The sequence below is a fragment of the Populus euphratica genome, unplaced genomic scaffold (genome assembly GCF_000495115.2).
Source record: "Populus euphratica unplaced genomic scaffold, PopEup_1.0 scaffold2737.1, whole genome shotgun sequence".
NCBI classification, from domain to species: domain Eukaryota; kingdom Viridiplantae; phylum Streptophyta; class Magnoliopsida; order Malpighiales; family Salicaceae; genus Populus; species Populus euphratica.
In genome coordinates, this window is record NW_011502575.1 from 1 (window position 1) to 18,786 (window position 18,786).

An 18,786-nucleotide genomic window follows, 5' to 3' on the forward strand; every position below is an offset into this window, starting at 1 on the left:
TTTGATTGCTATATATTTTATTTTGAATCTTTTTTTTTAATTTCATTCCTTAGAATTTGATTTAATTTTATCTTTATATTAACTTTGATCCTTTTTTAATGATTGTTATTTGTTTTTTTCTTATCATTTTTTAATTGATATTTTTTATCTATCAAATTAGATCCTTATTTTTTAGATTGTTATTTATTTTATTTAAAATAATTTATAAAATTATAATTATTATTATTTTAATTTCATCATTTTTTAATTTTTTTTATCTGTTAGATTTGATTTTGTTTAGATAACTTCTTTTAAATAACAAATATTTTTTTTAGTTATGCATTTAAATTCTGAAGAATTGTTTTTTATTCATCTATAATTGTTTTTTTTTTTTATCTTTAGTATAGATGATTTTTATTTTTTAAAATATAAAAAATTTCTTTTCAGATAATATTTCTAATATATGCAACATTGAATAATTTTTTTATTTAATTAATTTAATTTGTGTATCTATTTATATTATCGTTAGAATGAATAAAAAAATTTAGCAAATACAACTGTATAAATATCTTATCGTGCAAGATTAAATGTTTTTTTTATAAATTATTTTTTAAAATTAATTCTGTTCTTATTTTTTTATATTTATATGTAGATTAATACCTGTTTTATCTTTCATTTTATTTAGAGATTATATTTTAAATGACATGTATTTTTTAGTTATGCATTTAAACTCTAAATAGTTTTTTTATTCATCTATAGTTGTTTTTTTTCTTTTGTATTGATAAATTTTATTTTTGAAAATAATTTTTTTCCTTTTTAGATAATATTTATAATATATGTGCATTGTCCAACCTTGAATAGTGTTTTTCCTTTTTCATTTTATTCAATCAATTTAATTTATGTCTATTTCTACTATAATTTGATTGAATAAAAAAATTATTTTAATAAATAAATTTAGCAAATATAACCACGTAAATGTCCCATCTTATGAGATTAAATATCTTGAGCTACACTTATTTTTTATTTATTTTTTATTTTTAGTTTTAGTTATTATTTATAATTTTTTTATTTATTAATATATATAGTTCTTGATTTATTTTATACACACATATTATTTTTACTGAAACTTTTTTAATTTTAAAAACATATTAAAAAAATTCGTGGATATAGTTTTTTTTTTTTAAAATCTAATCCGCAGCAAAACAGTCAAATATTTAGCATATGCCTTGCGTGACAAAGCAGCAATCATAAACACCACGCCTTATATGTGTAGTGACCGCTAAAAACGCAGTCTTGTTTTACACATTGACGTGTTTGCTTTTACTCGTCCTTCAGTGTCAGTCTTCTTGCTCTTTTTTTTTAATCATAAATATCCGAACTAACTTAATTGTATGTACTTTCTGAAAAATAAACCCATAATTTTACTAATTTAACTATATCCCTCATCAACTCTTTCATTCCGTTTTGTTTATTATTTTAATTTCGGGCTGGTTACAGTCCAGTCTTTCTTGTAATTGTCCTTCACTGTGTTAGTCTTCTTGCATTATTTTTTTTCTTCATAAGGGACATGAATTGCTCGACTCTTTGTTTTTGCTTTGATTATTTTTTCAATATTTTGTCCGTGAAAGGCCAGTCCGTTTTTTGACTTTAAAGGGCTCGTAAAATTTTCTATGGTTAGTTGGTTACGCGTTCTTTCTCAGCTCTTTCCTTCTGCATTATTTATTCTTGGGTGGTAAAAGTTGAGCCTTCATAGGGTCGGCATTACTCCACACTTTCCAAAAGTTTAGTTTGCTAAGGGAAGAGAAAAGAAGACATGGAGAGCGTTGCATCTGGTTCTTTCCTTTCCGTTTCAAATAAGATTCAGATTCTCAAATAAAGAAAAATATGATGATGTCTTGGCTGTTTTCTGCTTTCCTGTAGGCGATGGATCTAGCTACCTCAATACATTTTTGGCAACGACGGGCTATATATTATCCAAATATATATATATAGTTTTGACAATTTTTGTTATATCTAGCTTATATCCATTTATTGTTGATTTCTGATGATGCAGAAACTATAGACAGTACTTCAATTGTCAATGATACAAGCAGCTCCCAAGAAGAAGCAGAAATTAGCGGTAAATTCTTCGTTTATGTATTTTACTCTTAAGAAAATCAACTACCCACACGTTTGCCAAATACTTTTTATGGTGTCTGTATCTTTAATTTTATGTTTTATTCATTCAATTGTCTAACAAAAAGCATAACGGGCATTACTACTCTCTAAAACAGCGACTTATTCTTGGAGCCACAGCCCTGAAAGAGATCATGCCGCCGCAACTAGGATTCAAAAGCACTACAGAGGTTTTCGGACCAGACGAAACCTAGCAGACAGTATAATTGCGGCTGAGTTGCTATGGTTTGTGTCTTGTATATATGATCCATGTTTTCATGTGATTGTTCTGTGAGATGTGAGTTCTGTGAAGGGTGAACTTTTTGCAGGCAAACGACCCTGTCTCATACCCAAAAAATGGGTCCAGTTCCATCTGTAAACATCGAGAGTGAAAAACATATCGGATCACTCTTGAAATGGGCAGAAACAAGAGTTGAGAAGGTACTTGATTTGCTCTCCACTGTTTAAAAATGGAGTCTGGTTATTCTTACAAAATACTTTTCTTGAGCTTCCAGTATGGTAATCTATCCAGAGATCAACTGGCCCTGCTACATTGTTGGGAAACTGTAAGCCAACATGCAAACTTCTACGTTTCAATACACACACACACACACACACACACATTATTATCAATTCGTCAATTTAATCCTTGTGTTAATTAAACCTCGTATTAAATTATTGGATCAAATAAGATTAATTGATCCACTACTTTACAGATTAACTCTATGTTTTTTTTTTTCCCATACAGATTGATCCACTACTTCGTTATTCTCGGAATTCACATTTTTTTTATCTGATCTGGGGCGATCAAAGTTTCCTGGGGAGGTAACATGCATCATAAAAACCAGAAATATATTTATGCATTAAAATTAAGTGATATAAATAAATTAATTTATCTTCTTTCAATACTATAATCTCAAGCTTGAATTTTTATCTGGATGTTCCATTCATTTGAGATTTTGGTTCTTGTAGTTGGAAGTTTGACTCGTATATGACATCATCAACTCAGGTTTTTTTTTTTTTCCTTTTCTTTTTTAGATAAATTATGTATATTTAAAACATGAATGAGAAGACTCGTACGAAGCAAACCCAAAAAATAAGAATACAAAAATCAAAAAATAAAAAGATAAAAATAATAAACATAAACTTAAAAAATGAGAAGAAAAATAAGGTAAACTCAAACAAACCTCCTAAATCTGGTTTAATTTTTAAGATCAGTCACTTAAGAAATCCTAAATCTGGATCCAATCAAGAAACTTAACTCTTAACAAATTTAATTTTGAAGGGTGAAATAAAAAAAATATTAATAAAAAATAGCAACTAAAAAATAAGGATAAAAATAGATATGAAAAAAACAAGAAGATGAAACTTGAAAAAATACATTACCCCAAACAAAATAAATTGTATTAATTAAAAGAATTAAGACCAAACTTTAAATATTAAGAAATTATAAGGGGTGAAATTGAAAATCATTTGAAATATAATTGATTATTTATAGATTTAAAAATAACAACAAGTGAAATAAAAAAAATGTAAAGGCTAACCTAATAGAATCAAACTAAAAAAAATAACATAACAATTTTTTTATATAAAAAAAGATAAAAAATAAGAAAGCATCAATAGCAAACCCAACAAATTTCTTAAACCTAATCTAATATTTAAGACTACGTTTATTTTCTGGAAAATTATTTTCGGAAAATCATTTTCCAAACTTTTCTGTGTTTGTTTGTCATTAGAAAAGTTGGTCAACGAAAAACACTTTCTAGTCAAAGAAAAATTCTAGTTTTCAAGAAAGTGTTTTCCTAAAAAATTTGGGTGGAAAACACTTTCTGAAAGTTGTAAATTTTTTTAAAATATCATATTATTTGTTGATTATATCAAATTTCATCCTCAAATTTTTGATTGCTATATATAATACTATTTTGAATATTTTTTATTTAATTTCATCTCTTAAAATTTAATTTTTATAATTGTTATTTGTTTTTTCCTTATTATTTTTTTATTAAAATTTTTTATCTATCAAATTTGATCCTCATTCTTTTGGTTGTTACTTATTTTATTTGAAATAATTTATGAAATGTTAATATTATTATTTTAATTTCTTCATCTTTTATTTTTTAGATTTGATCTCTATTATTTTAATTATTATTTATTTTATTTGAGATAATTTATGATTTTTTTTAATTTCATTCTCATTGAACTTTTTAATTTGTAAGATTTGTTCCTCATTATGTTAATAAATTTTAGAAAAATAAAACATTAATAAGTTATTTTTCAGCTTATTTTTCATAACATAACCAAACATTGGAAAATGTTTTTTAATATTATTTTTCATTACACTATCAAACATCAAAAAATAATTCACTTTCATGCTATTTACTTTTTAAAAAAACTACTTTTCAACAAACAAATAGGGCCTAAAAGTCACATCCTATGAGATGTTTTACCCAGATTCAATCAAGAAGTACTATAATTCTCAACTAGTTTAATTTTCAAGGTTGAGATCAATAAAAGAAACTAATAATAAAAAAATGCAAAAAAGAGTGAAGATAAAATTTGATAGAAAAATACTTAAGGAGGATATAATTTAATGAAAAAAATAAAAAAGATCTCAAATTAAATAAATAGCTATGAAAGTAATAATAACTAGATTTTAAAGACTAAAAAAATCAAAGGAGTTGAAAATGAAAAAAACACATGTAAAAACTAAGGAACCAAGCAAACATTTTAAACATGGTCAAATCTTAAAAACTCATAACCCATAAGATCTTAAGCTCGGGTCCAATCGAGAAATTTATTGTGAGCCAATTTAAAAATAAAATTTTTAAAAACTTGTCAAAGTAAAACAATCAACAATAAAAAAAAATGGATTAAATTTAATGAAAAAAACAAAGTAGAGTGAAATCATAAAACAAAACCAATTTAAAAAATGATCTCAAATAAAAACTTTTCAATGCAGAAAAATTAGCAATCAAAAGAACATAGATTAAATTTGATAAGAGAAAAAAAAGTAAAGGAGGGTGAAATCATAAAAAAAAATCAATTTAAAAAATAACTCAAGACAAAAAAATAATATTCAAAAGAATGAGAACTAAATTTGAAAGATAAGAAAAATTAAGAGGTGAAATTGAAAAGGCTAGCCAATTTTATAGATGATTCAAGATTAAAAAAATAGTAATAAAAAAAGGGATCAAATATGAACAACCAGCAAATTAAAGGGCTATTCTTGAATTTTTAAGGGGTCACCATGAAAATCTAGGTGGAGAGAAAGGAGGGGGGAAGAAATGGTTGTCAACGTCAAATTGTCGTGAATAGTGTGACACAAACTACCTCACGAAGTTGAGGATGTTGACACCTTTTAAATGTCACCTCAAAATGCAGTGTTAGGTGGCAATATAGCCTTCTATATATTGATAGAATTATGTGGCACTGTCAATTTTTTTTTAAAAAATTATATTTAATAAATATATACAACAATGTCTCTTATTACCCTTAAAAATTATTATAAAAACAAAATAACATGATATAACAAACATTGAGTGAGAGTTTAATTGGTTTTATCTTTTAAAGATATTACAATAATTATATTATTTCTATAAAAAATAAAAATACAAAAATGTTCTTGAGTAGGAGACATTTAATTATTTTATTTAAGGATTAAATAAATATTTTTATCATGTATTATGAAACATAATTATTAACATGATTTTATATAATTTTAAAAAAATATTTATATCATAATAAAAAAATTATATTACCTCATAAACCAAGTTAAAAGATTAAATAATGAAGGTATAATATAGTAATTATAGTAAAATATATCTTGAAGTACATAACTTCACTAATGGTATTAGATTTTTTCTGGTAATTTATTTGTTGTTCAAAAGAGTATTATCTTTACACCTGATTATTCTTGTTATTTATAGATATCTTAGAATTAGAAAGAAAATAGGGCAGCATGTTGTTGTAAGGAAGTAAATTGTGTTTAATGATTATGTTTTAAAATATTTTTTTCAGAATTATATTAAAAATATATATATTTTTAATTTTTTAAAATTTATTTTTGATATTAATAGATTAAAATAATATAAAAACAAAAATAATAATTCAAAACAAAAAAATAAAATAAAAATTGAATTTTTTTAAAATACAAAAACAAAAATAAATCATAGACCAGACCGTGATGTTAAAGATAAGTGATGACAAGCGATGATATAGTGGTCACGTCGGCTTGCAACGGAGATTAGAATGATAAGGCTAGGAAATTTGGCTGGATGGCAGCCCAACCGAGGCTGCACATGACAGCCTCTGCTGCGCGCGCGTATTTTGCATTGATCACCCTTCTTGTCTCATTACGCTTAACCCTTTATGTTTTTTAAAATATTTTTTATTTAAAAATATATTAAAAAATTATTTTTTTATTTTTTAAAAATTATTTTTAATATTAACATATTAAAAAAAATTGAAAAAAAAAGAAAAAAAATAATAATTTTTTTTAAAATATAAACATAAACAGGGTCTTACTCTAGCTTTGTGTAAAGGTGCTTTTGCTAGGAGATTTTTATTAACTTTCATTCATTTGCAGCATTGGATATCTAAGCATCCGAAGGCTTGGAAGACCTGGAAAGGAGCCTTGCAACGTTGGCTGGAAGTTGTGAGTTCATACATTCTTGTGGAAAACCTTAATTATTCTACTAAAGTTAACTGTTTTCTATGGCATGTACCCTTTCTTTCCTTGTGTTTTCACGAGTAAATTAAATTGATCTGGCTAAATCCAACTTATAGGAAGCACGAAAAGCTTCTTCTTTCAACCCCATGAAATTTAAATTTATAAGTAAAATCGTTGAGTTTTTGGTTAAGACCATTTATCAAACAATGTTATTTTACAGATTGATCCACGCCATCGGGTTGGACGCAATTTAAACTTTTACTTTCAGATCTGGATGACTGTCGGGAGTGGCCAACCTTTCTTCTACTGGTAACTAATGAATTCTAGAATCCTTGTTTATTAAACCTGTGCATAAATGCCTTCGTTTCTCGTTCTTCTTCTACACTTCAAATTTCCCTTTGGAATTGGAGGTTGGACGTTGGCGATGGAAAAACAGCAGAGCATCTGGAATGCTCAAGGGAAAAGCTGCGTCACGAACGCAATACATATCTTGAACTAGTATGTCTTATTTATCCTCTCCTGAAGAATTATATATACTCCATCCCCTTGCCTGCAAAAACCCTGTTCTCATGCCGATCCAATTCATATCGATATGCTTGTTAGGCCTATATAGTTGTTATTTTCAGCATGTAGCGTTCCTATGTGTTTACATGAAAAGAGAATGCTGGGATGAAATGGACAATGGCACATCAGATCTTAGGTTTGGTTTTTTTTTTTTCCTTACAACTAGAAGGTGCCAGTGGGAGCCTCTCAAATCTCGAAATGATCCCTCGGATTTAGTGATTTTTTCATTTAAGTCTTAATATTCTACATATAACGTCCATTTAGAAGAAAAAAGAAGAATGGGATGATCAAGGCAGGCTCCTCTAAACGTGAACACAACTACGTGAACACAACTAAAGAAGTAATTGTTATTTTCTTTTTGTTTTTTCACCATTCAAAATACTCAGGACCTCTATTTAAACACAAACAAGGAGAGGTAAAAATATTACATCTCCATAATATGCTCTGCTCTGTCAGGATGAGTCCAAGGTTTCTAGGAATGGTAATTACTTTAAAACTATATTAATATTCCAAGATATGCTCTGTCCTTGTTTTGAATCCAAGATTTGTTCAATCAATTCATTGAAATTTTCTTAGCTAGTTGAACCACCATAGCATGTTGGGTTGTTGCCATTGATACATCAATCTTCCTTTAACGACTATTTCCTTAGCTGGCTGAACTACCATAATATGTTGGGTTGTTGTCATTCATACACTAATCATCCTTCAACGTCTCTCCACTATTGTAGCCTGAATTGTGGGAGTTTACAACATGCTGGGTTGTGCCAATACCCTCCCTCAAACTATGCCGAGGTCGGAGGCAGAGTTTGGTTCGAAAGTGATTGACTGCTGCCTTGGACATTGGTTTAGTGAAGAGGTCTGCTACTTGTGCTGTAGTGGAAATATGTTGAGTTATGAGATGTCCAAGTGCAACTTGTTCAGGCACAAAATGATAAGGCACAAAATGATAATCCAACTCGATGTGTTTGTTGCGAGCATGAAACATTGGATTTATTGTCATGTGAAGAGCACTTATGTTATCGTAGTAGAGAGTTGGTGTAGATGCTAGTGGAATCTGGAGATCTTTAAGGATAAATGACATCCATGTGAGTTCTGCTTCTGTATTTGTCATTGCTCGATATTCCGCTTCAGTGTTGGATCGAGAGATTGTGGGCTGTTTCTTTGCACACCATGAGATGAGATTTCCTCCTAGAAATGTACAGTATCCTGTGGTGGAGAGTCTTGCGGTGGGGCACCCCGTCCAATCTGCATCAGAGAAAGCATAAAGATCAAGTGTTGTATTGGCAGTGAAATGCAAACCTAAGTCAAGTATGCCTTTAACATATCTTAAGATCCTCTGAACCAATTTTAGATGCACAGTTATGGGAGCATGCATGAATTGTGAAGCATAATTCACACTGAATGAGAAATCTGGTCTTGTGGGGGTTAGGTACTGTAAAGCTCCAACTAGTCCTCTGTAATAACCTAGATCTTCAAGCAGACTTTGTTTGATGAGGTCTTGGTTTTAGCTTCAAGGGGCGTGCTCATAAGCTTGCAGTCAACCATGTTGGCTCGTTCCAGGATGGTGAGAGAATAGTAAGATTGGGACAAGTGTGGTCCAGCTGAAGTTTTTGATATTTCAATGCCAAGAAAGTGATGAATATGGCCCAAGTCTTTCATCGTGAATTCTGTGCTTAAAAGCTGAATGAAAGAGGTCACTAACGTTGTGAAGGAACCTGTCAGCAAGATATCATCTACATAAAGAAGAAGAATTAGTGTGCCAAGGTTAGAGTGAAAGATAAACAAGGAAGCGTAGGCTAGGCTACAAAAGAAACCATATTTAAGAAGAAAAATACTAAACTGATCAAACCAAGCACGAGGTGCTTGTTTGAGACCATAAAGTGCTTTGTGAAGCTTGCACACATGTTTTGGATATGCAAGATCAACCATTCTTAGAGGTTGTTCCATATATATGTGTTTTGAAATCAAACCATGAAGGAATGCATTTTTTACATCAAGTTGATGCATGAGCCATTTTTTAACAAGAGCTATGGTGATGACCATTCGTATTGTTCCTGGTTTGATAACTGGAGAGAAGGTTTCGGTGTAGTCCAGACCATCCACTTGATGATACCCTTTTACCACTACTCGAGCTTTAAGGCGATCTAATGAACCATCGGGTTTGAGTTTTGGTTTGAATACCCATTTTGAACCAATTACATGCATGTCTGAGGTATGTGGAACAAGCTTCCAAGTTTGATTTTTATGTAAGGCTTCGAGTTCTTCATCCATTGTTGCTTTCCAGCCAGGGTGAAATAGAGCAGCTCATGTGTTATGTGGTTCATGAGGAATACTAGCTGAGAATACAGAGGAAATCAAGCATATTTGGGATTGGGTTTGATAGTTCCTGTTTTTGATCGAGTGATCATTGGAGATGCCGGGTTGGCTCGTTAAGATCTTGTGATCATAGGAGATGATGGGTTGTGCCATGTCTGGATGCTTGGTGGATTGACTTGTATGTCTGATGGAGGATTGTTGAAGGTTTGATCAGACACGTCTTTCTACCCATGAGATAAAGTGTGATCTGTAGTTTAGACTTGTGGTGTTTCTTGTGTGGTGGTTTGATCAGACACGTCTTTCTACCCATGAGATAAAGTGTGATCTGCAGTTTAGACTTGCAGTTTAGCGCAGGTGCAAGTTGAAGTTGTTGTTGTTGTCCGGCCGTGTCTGAGAAGGAACCTGTTACAATGCTAGAGACAAATGTGAGTGATGGTATGTGAGGCAGAGAAATAGTAGTTGATGGTGTTCATACTTGTGAATCTGATTCAGCAGTACGTGTGGGGTGAATTTGTGGTAACCAGGAGTCAAAAATGCTTATAACATAAGATGTGGGTGGTTAAATGCTTTGTTTCTGTGTGGTTTTAAAAGGAAAAAAAAAGTTCATCAAAAACCACATGGCGAGATATAAAAAATTTTCTGCTTGATGGATGAAAGCATTTGTATCCTTTATGTTTATCACCATAACCTACAAATATGCAAAGGACTGTTTTTGGATCAAACTTGTTTTGCCGTGTATCCCATGTGTAAGGAAAACATTTGGAGCCAAACACACGGAGGGAAGTGTAATCGGGATGGTTGCTATGAAGTGTAAAATATGGTATTTCATAATTAAGAGCAGATGTGGGTAAACAATTTATGAGGTAGACATCAGTGGGAAAAGCTTCTACCCATAGAAACAGTGGAGCACCACTATGAAATAACATGGTCATTTCGAGTTCTCGTATTATCCTGTGTCTCCGTTCAATCATACTTGTTTGTTCTAGAGTGTACGGACATGATACCTAATGTATTATTCCAGCAGAGAGGAAGTGTGATGATAATTTGGAGTTTATGAACTCTCCTCCTCCATCTAAGTGAAAAACCTTGTTCTTTTTATTGAATTGTCCGTTGACGTATTGTTCAAAGGCTAAATAAGCATTTATAAAGTTAGACTTATGTTGTAAGGGAATGATCCAAGTATATTTATAAAAATCATCAACTAAACATGCATAATATTTGAATTTACCAATAGATAAAATAGGGGCAGGTCCCTATAAATCACAATGACTTGTTTAAAAAATACTAGAGCTTAAGTGTTTAGAATTAGAGAAAGGTAATCTACTAAACTTTCCGAATTGGCAGTTATCGCAAATATGTTCGGATTTTATTTTGCCAACAACGTCAATTAACCCTTTATTTTTTAAGAAATGTAAAGCAAAAGACGGAGCATGTCCTAATCGTTGATGCCAAATATCTGTGGTGCTGAATTTGAAACTATGAGAGAAATAAAGCTTCGGTAAGGTGGGAAGGATGTAGAGATCACCCCTGAATCTCCCTTTGATCACTGGTTTTCCTGATTGTCGTTCCTTAACACAAAAATTAACGTTAGTGAATTCACAATTAACCAGAAACTGAGTTGTTAGTTGACTTACTGAGAGCATATTTTTTTTCAAATGAGGGACCAGCAAGACATCAGGAAAAGGTAAGACTTTATTTTTTTTCTTAATGTTTGAGTCTCCGATACCAATTATTGGCAGAGCAGAGCCATCGCCTATAAGAACTGAATCAGATCCTGAATAATTTCGAAGATTAGTTAACATACCTTGTGTTCCTGTCATGTGGTTTGAGGCGCCTGTGTCTGAAATCCACTTTGTTTCAACTGTTGTATTATCCAAGGTAAGTGCTTGTGGTATTTTATTTGGTTGTGTTGGTCTTTTAGGTACCCACCAACATATTTTGGCAATATGTCCTACCATCCCATAGTATTGACATTTTTCTTCATGATAAAGGTTTCTTTTATTAGATGTCATTCTTCGCTGTCCTGGTGGGGCAGGTCATCTGTGTTGTGTATGTGTTGATTGACTAGAGAAGTATCCATGGTTTTGGTTCTTTGGTTGTTGTGCTTGAAATCCTCTTCCTGTTGAGGTGAATTGTTGTTTGTTGTGACCTTGATAACTTATAGAAGATTGTGGATATAGAGGTTGTTGTTGTCCGTAGAAAGCCATTGGAGGGGTGAGTGCAGGAGTGTTTTGGGTAGAGAACCAGTTGCGTCTTTGATCAAGACTTTGAAGTTGTGAGACAAGCTCAGTGTATGATGGTCTTGGTGGTTTGAGCATGGTAGTAGTAAAAGTTTCATATTGAGGACTGAGACTTGTGAGAAGATAAAATACGTTTTCTTTGTCTGGAACTGGTTTTTCAATTGCTGCAAGGCTGTCACATAGGCCTTTGAATGTACGAATGTGTTCCCCAATTGTTTTGTCATCTTCTTTCTGTAAATATGTGACTTGTTGTCTAAGTGTGAACTCTCGTTTTTAAGAGTCTTTTGCGTATGCATTTTTCAGTGCTTCCCATACAATATGTGTTGTTTCTAAACCCACAACGAGACCAAGTGTTTCTTCAAAGAGTGTTCCAATTATCCACCCTCGAAGGAGACAGTCTGCTTTTCACCATGCAATGTATGCTTCAGTTAATCTTGTTGTAGAGGTTTTTGTATTTGAGGTGTCATTAGCATCTAGTATGCTGTATTTGGGTGAGGCAGGATCCTCATCTGTAAGATGACCAAGCAATTCTTGGCTTTCTGCAAGGGCTAAGGCTTGTTCATGCCATAATGAATAGTTTGTGGGACTGAGTTTAAGGGTGATAAAATTTCCAATGTTAAGTGAGAGTGAAGTCATGGTTATTTGGAGGCTTGTTTTTTGAGATACTGGATTTAATTGTGTTCACAATAGCTTTGATACCAAGAAGAAAAAAGAAGAACAAGAGGAAGAATGGAATGATCAAGTTAGGCTTCTCTAAACGTGAGCACAATTATAGAAGTAATTGCTATTTTCTTTTTGTTTTTTCACCATACAAAATACTAAAGACCACGTCCTCTATTTAAACAAACAAGGAGAGGTAAAGATATTACGTCTCCATGATATGCTCTACCAGGATAAGTCCAAGGTTTTTAGAAATGGTAATTACATTAAAGCCGTATTAATATTCCAAGATATGCTTTATTAGAATATGCTCTGTCTTGTTTTGAATCCAAGATTTGTTCAATCAATTCATTGAAATTTTCTTATCTAGTTGAACTACCATAGCATGCTTGGTTGTTGCCATTGATACATCAATCTTCCTTCAGCGACTTTTTCCTTAGGTGGTTGAACTACCATAGCATGCTGGGTTGTTGCCATTAATACATCAATCTTCCTTCAACAACTCTTTTCTTAGTTGGCTGAACTATCTAGTATGTTGGGTTGTTGCCATTAATACACTAATCATCCTTCAACTTTTCTACTACCGTAACTTGAACCTGAATTGGGGGAGTTTATAGCATGCTAGGTTGTGCCAATACATTTTGAATAGAAACAAAGGCTATATTGTAATCCATATTCTATTACTTATGTGTATATTTTTTTGAATGTGTGAACAATTTTGGCATTTCAATATATTCTTCCATTAGTGAGATCTTAGCACAAACATGAAAAAGAAAAAAGAAAAAAAACCTTCGTTTTTGTCCAAATTAGCTTCTCTGAAAGGATTCAAAGCCTTTTTTAGGAGACAAAACTCTAATGAATAAGAGCTCGAAACAACAACCCTGATCTAGAAAATCCAAACCTAAAACTATGTTTCTCAAAGATGTCAAGTGCACATGAATTTGTGATTTAGTTTCGAGATTTAGCAGACCTTGATAATGATTCCATTTGTGCTGTATCTCTATACCGTTGTTGGGGCCTTTTCTTCTAACATTAACGTTAACATGCTCAATCAATGTGTTGGTGCATTCACCAGGTAAGCAAATCGGAGGCAGTTGAATCCCTTATGTCCCTCATGCTCAGGAGTGAGAGCAACACCGAGAAAGATATAAATAGCAATCAACGAGAACATGACCGGGCAGATGGATTCAATCAACAGGTTAAAACTACCATCTCGAAATTGTTTTTTAACATTAACGTTGGCATGGCCAATCAACGTGTTGGTGCATTCACCAGGCAAGCAAATCGGAGGCAGTTGAATCCCCTGCGTCCTTGATACTCAGGAGTGAGAGCGACACTGAGAAAGATATAAATAACAATCAACGAGAACATGACCGGGCAGATGGATTCGATCAACAGGTTAAAACTATCATCTCGAAATTGTTTTTTAACATTAACGTTGGCATTCCCAATCAACGTGTTGGTGCATTGACCAGGCAAGCAATTCATCCCCTGCGTCCTCGATGCACAGGATATCCTTCGTAGCAATTGCAGTTGAAGACGATATAAATAACAATCAACGACCACACAACGGACCGGCAGATGGATTCAATCTAAAGGTCAAAATCTACCATCTCAATATTGCTTCATATAAAATAGCTATGTATATTACAATTAAAGCAAAATACAAATCTTCATTTTTAGTAATTAAATAATACCCTCCTGAAGCAGGATCTATTGAGAAGAATCTTCTATGCTATGAACCTTCTGTTTGAGATTGCAACTGCGGTTCTTGATTACTTGTCTTCTCAGCAGCGTCAACCCCGGTATGCGCTAATTAGTATGATACTGTCAATCATTGTCATGGCCATCTCCTTGATTCAGCTTGCTTACACCGGTAGAAAGGAAGGGGTTAGTTGGCAGCGGAAGGGCTGGATACCTTGGTTTTATCATCAAGCTCCATCTAACAAGCTTTTTGGAAATCCTGTTCACATTGTTGAATTGCTTTTCTCCGTCTCTCAATGTGTTTCTGCAATAATTGCCTACCATTATTTGTCTCGACACCAAAACAATCCTACCCAATTTTCTGTTTACCCTATACTCTTCGCTTTTTGTTTGTTTTGTCTCAGTTTTAGACGACGCGAGCCATGAGTTTCATCCTAGTTAAGGTTTCGGAGAAAAGCTGATAATGTGGACATTTGCATGCGCTGTGATTTTCTTTCATCTGTTTTCTATTTCGTTCCAAGGCTTTTGCTTGGTGGTTCGTCCTGGAGTGAAATAGAGAGGTTTATGTAAAATGACAGTTTCGGTCTTCCCATTCATGAACTGGAGGGAGAAGAAGGCCCGTGTCATGTGCATTCCTTATTTACGTGATGTCTTTCATCTCTGTATTCCATTTTGCAATGTCAAATCTTGACTCACAACACCAATTTTTAGCATAGATTGATAAAAGTACAATTGAGGGTGGCAATCAGGTAATATAACTTTATCTCCAGCTGCTGCTTCTTGATTCATAAGTTCAAAAACACCTTCAAAATGGGAAACCAAAGCATTTGGCAGAAAATACATTAAAATCATGCAAAGCAAACACTAAAATATGGCGTTCGGGTAGGTGCTTAAAAACAGCCCATGGCCTAGCACGATTGGCCATTGCAAGGAAAAGCCCAGGTGTCTGGTTTTATCATCCTCATTTTATATTTGGGAGATAGAAGACATTTAAATCTCTTACACCTTAGGATGAATCACCAAGATATCTAGAGAACAAGTGTTCCAACAAACCCTTTTAATCTAACAATGACAGACTGGGGGGGAGAACTATGAGAAGAAGACTTTCTGAATCATGAATTTGATCGGCCAGGTTAGGAAAAGGAACGATTTTGCACGAGTTTGTGAAGCACAAGCTAGAAAAGGGAGTTCAAAGATGTTGTAGAGAAATAGAGATAGCGGGAAACATAGAAGCCAAAGAGGCAAACGCAATAGAATTAGCATCCCTGTTTATGTTTCCTTCACTTGCTAGAAAAAAAGTAGCATGCATATTTTCATACTGTCCAGAAGATGGGATTTGACTCCCCAAGAAGTAGGTGACATGCAAAGAAAATAACAAAATCATTTACCAGGCACAAAGACAAAAGAGAGTACAAGGGATGATCAGATGATATTCCAAACCCAAAGAGGCATATTGAACAGACAAGTGATCAAGAATTAGCAGACCTGTGCGGCTGGGACGCCTCATGAGAGTACACAAGGGATGATCAGATGATAATCCAAACCCAAAGAGGCATATTGAACAGACAAGTGATCAAGAATTAGCAGACCTGTGCGGCTGGGACGCCTCATGAGAGTACACAAGGGATGATCAGATGATAATCCAAACCCAAAGAGGCATATTGAACAGACAAGTGATCAAGAATTAGCAGACCTGTGCGGCTGTGCCTAGCGTCCCAAACATCATTTGATGAGACCTGATCTCATGCGCCCCCCCCCCCACAAAAAAAAAAAAAACCACACAGTAGTAAAAATAACCACCCTTTGATGATCAACTAGACAGTCTTAGAACACACATTTGTGATCCACTACATTCGTCAAAAAGAAAACTAGGATGGAACTCGAAGGAATGACTTGCCCTACTAAGCTACTATCTACTAATTGATGTTTCTTTTAGATGCTAAGCTCAATCGGTGAAAGGAAAACCAACATGTCACTGAGAAACATGCATGAATTCAAAACAAAGAAATAGGATATCAGAACATGACGTTCCTCAAAGAGAGAGCACTATATTAAGTCAACTATTCATAATGCCACATAAGACCGAAGATGCATGTTAGCATGTACCTTCAATACACAAGAGGACAGAAGCAAGCTTATATATCTTGGCTCGCTAGAGAAAACATTTAAAAGACTCCAATTCCAAAGACTAAACGTTTATCTAACAGTCATCAATCAGCTTTCAAGCCACAAAACTATTGAAGCAATCGAAGTTTAATTCTGTCCCTATAGCCATAACCCATACTACTGATATCTACAAACAATGAAAATGAGCATGACAAAATATTTGCAAAGTCTTTCAACTTCGTCGTGTCCAAGAATATAAAATTATCATTAATCATCAACAAGCCAATCACGAGAGTGTCAACAAGTCGAGCAAGTGTAAAACTTCTTATTGAAGAAATCCAAAAGATGGAAATTTCAACATGAAAAGAGACAAGCATAACCTGTTTCTTATTAAGACCATAAACTGAACACAAATGATTAACCCCAAACACTGAACTATAAGCCACAAAGTATCAACTAAAGCAATGTCAACCATTAAATATAATTCAAGAGGAACTATGTTAAGCAATGACAATCAGTAGATTTAACAACATAGAATCATTGTTAAATTGACAGTTTAATTACAAACAACTAGAAAAAAAAAAGTACTTCTCCAGTTTTATTACAAGAGAAGAAGACAAATTTAAAAAAGTTGATTACAAACATAACTTACACATGATGCCAACTCTCTCCATACATAACAACTTACTCATGATACCAATTCTCTCTCTGTCTGTTTCCACCACCTCAAGCATCCAAATTCTCCATCTGAATGCTGGATTTCAAAGGCACATACTCTCCAAGATACCCACCAAGATGCTCATGTAAGGTAGTCTTATCAATCCCTTGATGATGATAGCTCTTGCAAACGTAATAAAACACACTTTGCACCAGCAATCCCACCAAATTCACAATCACCAAAACCCCAACTAAAAACCCACCAACAATAATCCTTGTAAACACTCCATGATTATCTCCACCATGAACCACAACAGTCGAAAAAATCACAGAAACCAATCCACAAATAGTCAAGTACCCGAAAACAAGAACACCAGCCACACGAATCTTCCCTTTCAACAACTCGTAACTCTTTTTCATAGCAGCAAATCCATAAATTGGCTCTAAAACAGAAACCACACTAGCCAAATGCCAAAGTCCAGTAATATAAACATGAACAACCAAGAAAAGCACACCAATCACCACCAAAGAGAACAAAACCAAAATAGCATTCTGAATATCAATACCGATAATCAAAATCACCAAGAACAGAAAGAAAACAGAATAATAAACCAACATTAACAGAGAAACCCACAAGAAAGTCATAAACAAACGCTTAAAAACCCGAGGGATGGCAGACATTGTAGAGGAAAAAGAAACAGGCTTTGAAGTGTAAAGAGAAGCAACAGTGAAAACAACAGCAGCCGTTGATAAAAGAGAGAAGGCAAATAAAAAGATTAGATAAAAGAATTGAAAAACTAAAAGAAGGGTCCATTGATGAGTGTGTTGCCTTGATGGGTGATCTTGAATTTGCGATAAAAGAGGATGAGTAAAAAGAGAGTGAGCCAAGATTGCAAAGGACAAAGGGAAGATTAAAGCAAGGGTGATTAGTTTAAAAGTTTTTGGTGATTGTTTTAGGATTGAAATGGATTCTCTCAAGATTTCTGGTATGGTAAAGAATTGTAGCTCTTCTGTTTCAAGATCCATGGTGGGTTCCTGCTGTGTGTTCTTGAAAATGAAAAATCAAAGCTTCTTACAGAGGAACAGAGGAGCTTGGAGAGAGGTATGGGTGGATTCTGGAAATTTTAAGGAAGACAGGAGGCAGCTGGATATTTATTGATTTATTGGATTTGATGAGTTTGGGTTTTTTGTTTTTTATTCTCCTGATTATTTGGTATAAAAGATGTGGTTTTTGTTGCATTATTTGTATTTGATGTATCAAATACTTCCCATAATATATTCAGTGTACTTTCCTTTTTAACTAACATAACAATATTTTTTTTTTTAAATAATTAATTCAACTCATGGTTTAACCTAATAATTTAAATTTTTTTTAGGATTAATCTCCCAACAGGTTTGATAATTATAGCATACTTTCATTTTACATTTTACTGTATATTGAATATTGAATAAGTATGAATAAATGACTCCTGTTGAGATTTAAAAATAGTTGCTTGAGCTTGTATTGTACTTCCTCCTTAACTATATAATCGATGCCAAGATTTATTTCTATTTTTCCATGATTAGTTTTCAGATCTGAATATGTTAAGAATGAATTTTATTAAGTTTCTAGTTTGAGGTTGTGTATATTTCCTACAAAATTAGAAGCAGTAATGCAATAAATTAATCCAAATAATATAAAGTTTGAGGTTGTGTTGTATTTTTTTGTTTTCTTTATTGCATTGTGTTTTTGTAATT

The 18,786-nt window shown here is 32.8% G+C and overlaps 2 protein-coding genes and 1 long non-coding RNA gene across 5 annotated transcripts; 2 read left to right on the forward strand and 1 right to left on the reverse strand.

Annotated features, from left to right (window-relative positions):
* The first annotated feature begins 1,694 nt into the window (after nt 1-1,694).
* Nucleotides 1,695-14,863, forward strand: LOC105119307 (uncharacterized). Of its 3 annotated transcripts, XM_011017434.1 has the most exons (14): nt 1,702-1,811; nt 2,033-2,098; nt 2,253-2,379; nt 2,463-2,574; nt 2,649-2,699; nt 2,882-2,958; nt 3,106-3,142; nt 6,719-6,787; nt 7,023-7,111; nt 7,213-7,300; nt 13,658-13,780; nt 13,858-13,980; nt 14,058-14,180; nt 14,293-14,863. In XM_011017434.1, the coding sequence occupies exons 1-14, from the start codon at nt 1,793-1,795 to the stop codon at nt 14,710-14,712; spliced, it is 1,524 nt and encodes a 507-aa protein (XP_011015736.1). In that variant the 5' UTR covers nt 1,702-1,792; the 3' UTR covers nt 14,713-14,863. The 3 variants fall into 3 exon arrangements, with proteins under 3 accessions (XP_011015737.1, XP_011015736.1, XP_011015738.1); XM_011017435.1 differs by lacking the exon at nt 13,658-13,780 and having other exon boundaries at nt 1,695-1,811; XM_011017436.1 differs by lacking the exons at nt 13,858-13,980; nt 14,058-14,180.
* Nucleotides 7,307-13,624, forward strand: LOC105119306 (uncharacterized). The gene is made up of 2 exons (XR_841118.1): nt 7,307-7,624; nt 13,221-13,624. It is a non-coding gene; the product is annotated as an uncharacterized LOC105119306 (long non-coding RNA).
* A 1,986-nt stretch (nt 14,864-16,849) lies between the features above and the next one.
* Nucleotides 16,850-18,280, reverse strand: LOC105119305 (uncharacterized). Its single transcript, XM_011017433.1, has one exon. It carries the CDS (start codon nt 18,073-18,075, stop codon nt 17,119-17,121), a length of 957 nt encoding a protein of 318 aa, XP_011015735.1. The 5' UTR covers nt 18,076-18,280; the 3' UTR covers nt 16,850-17,118.
* Between the last annotated feature and the right edge of the window lie 506 nt (nt 18,281-18,786).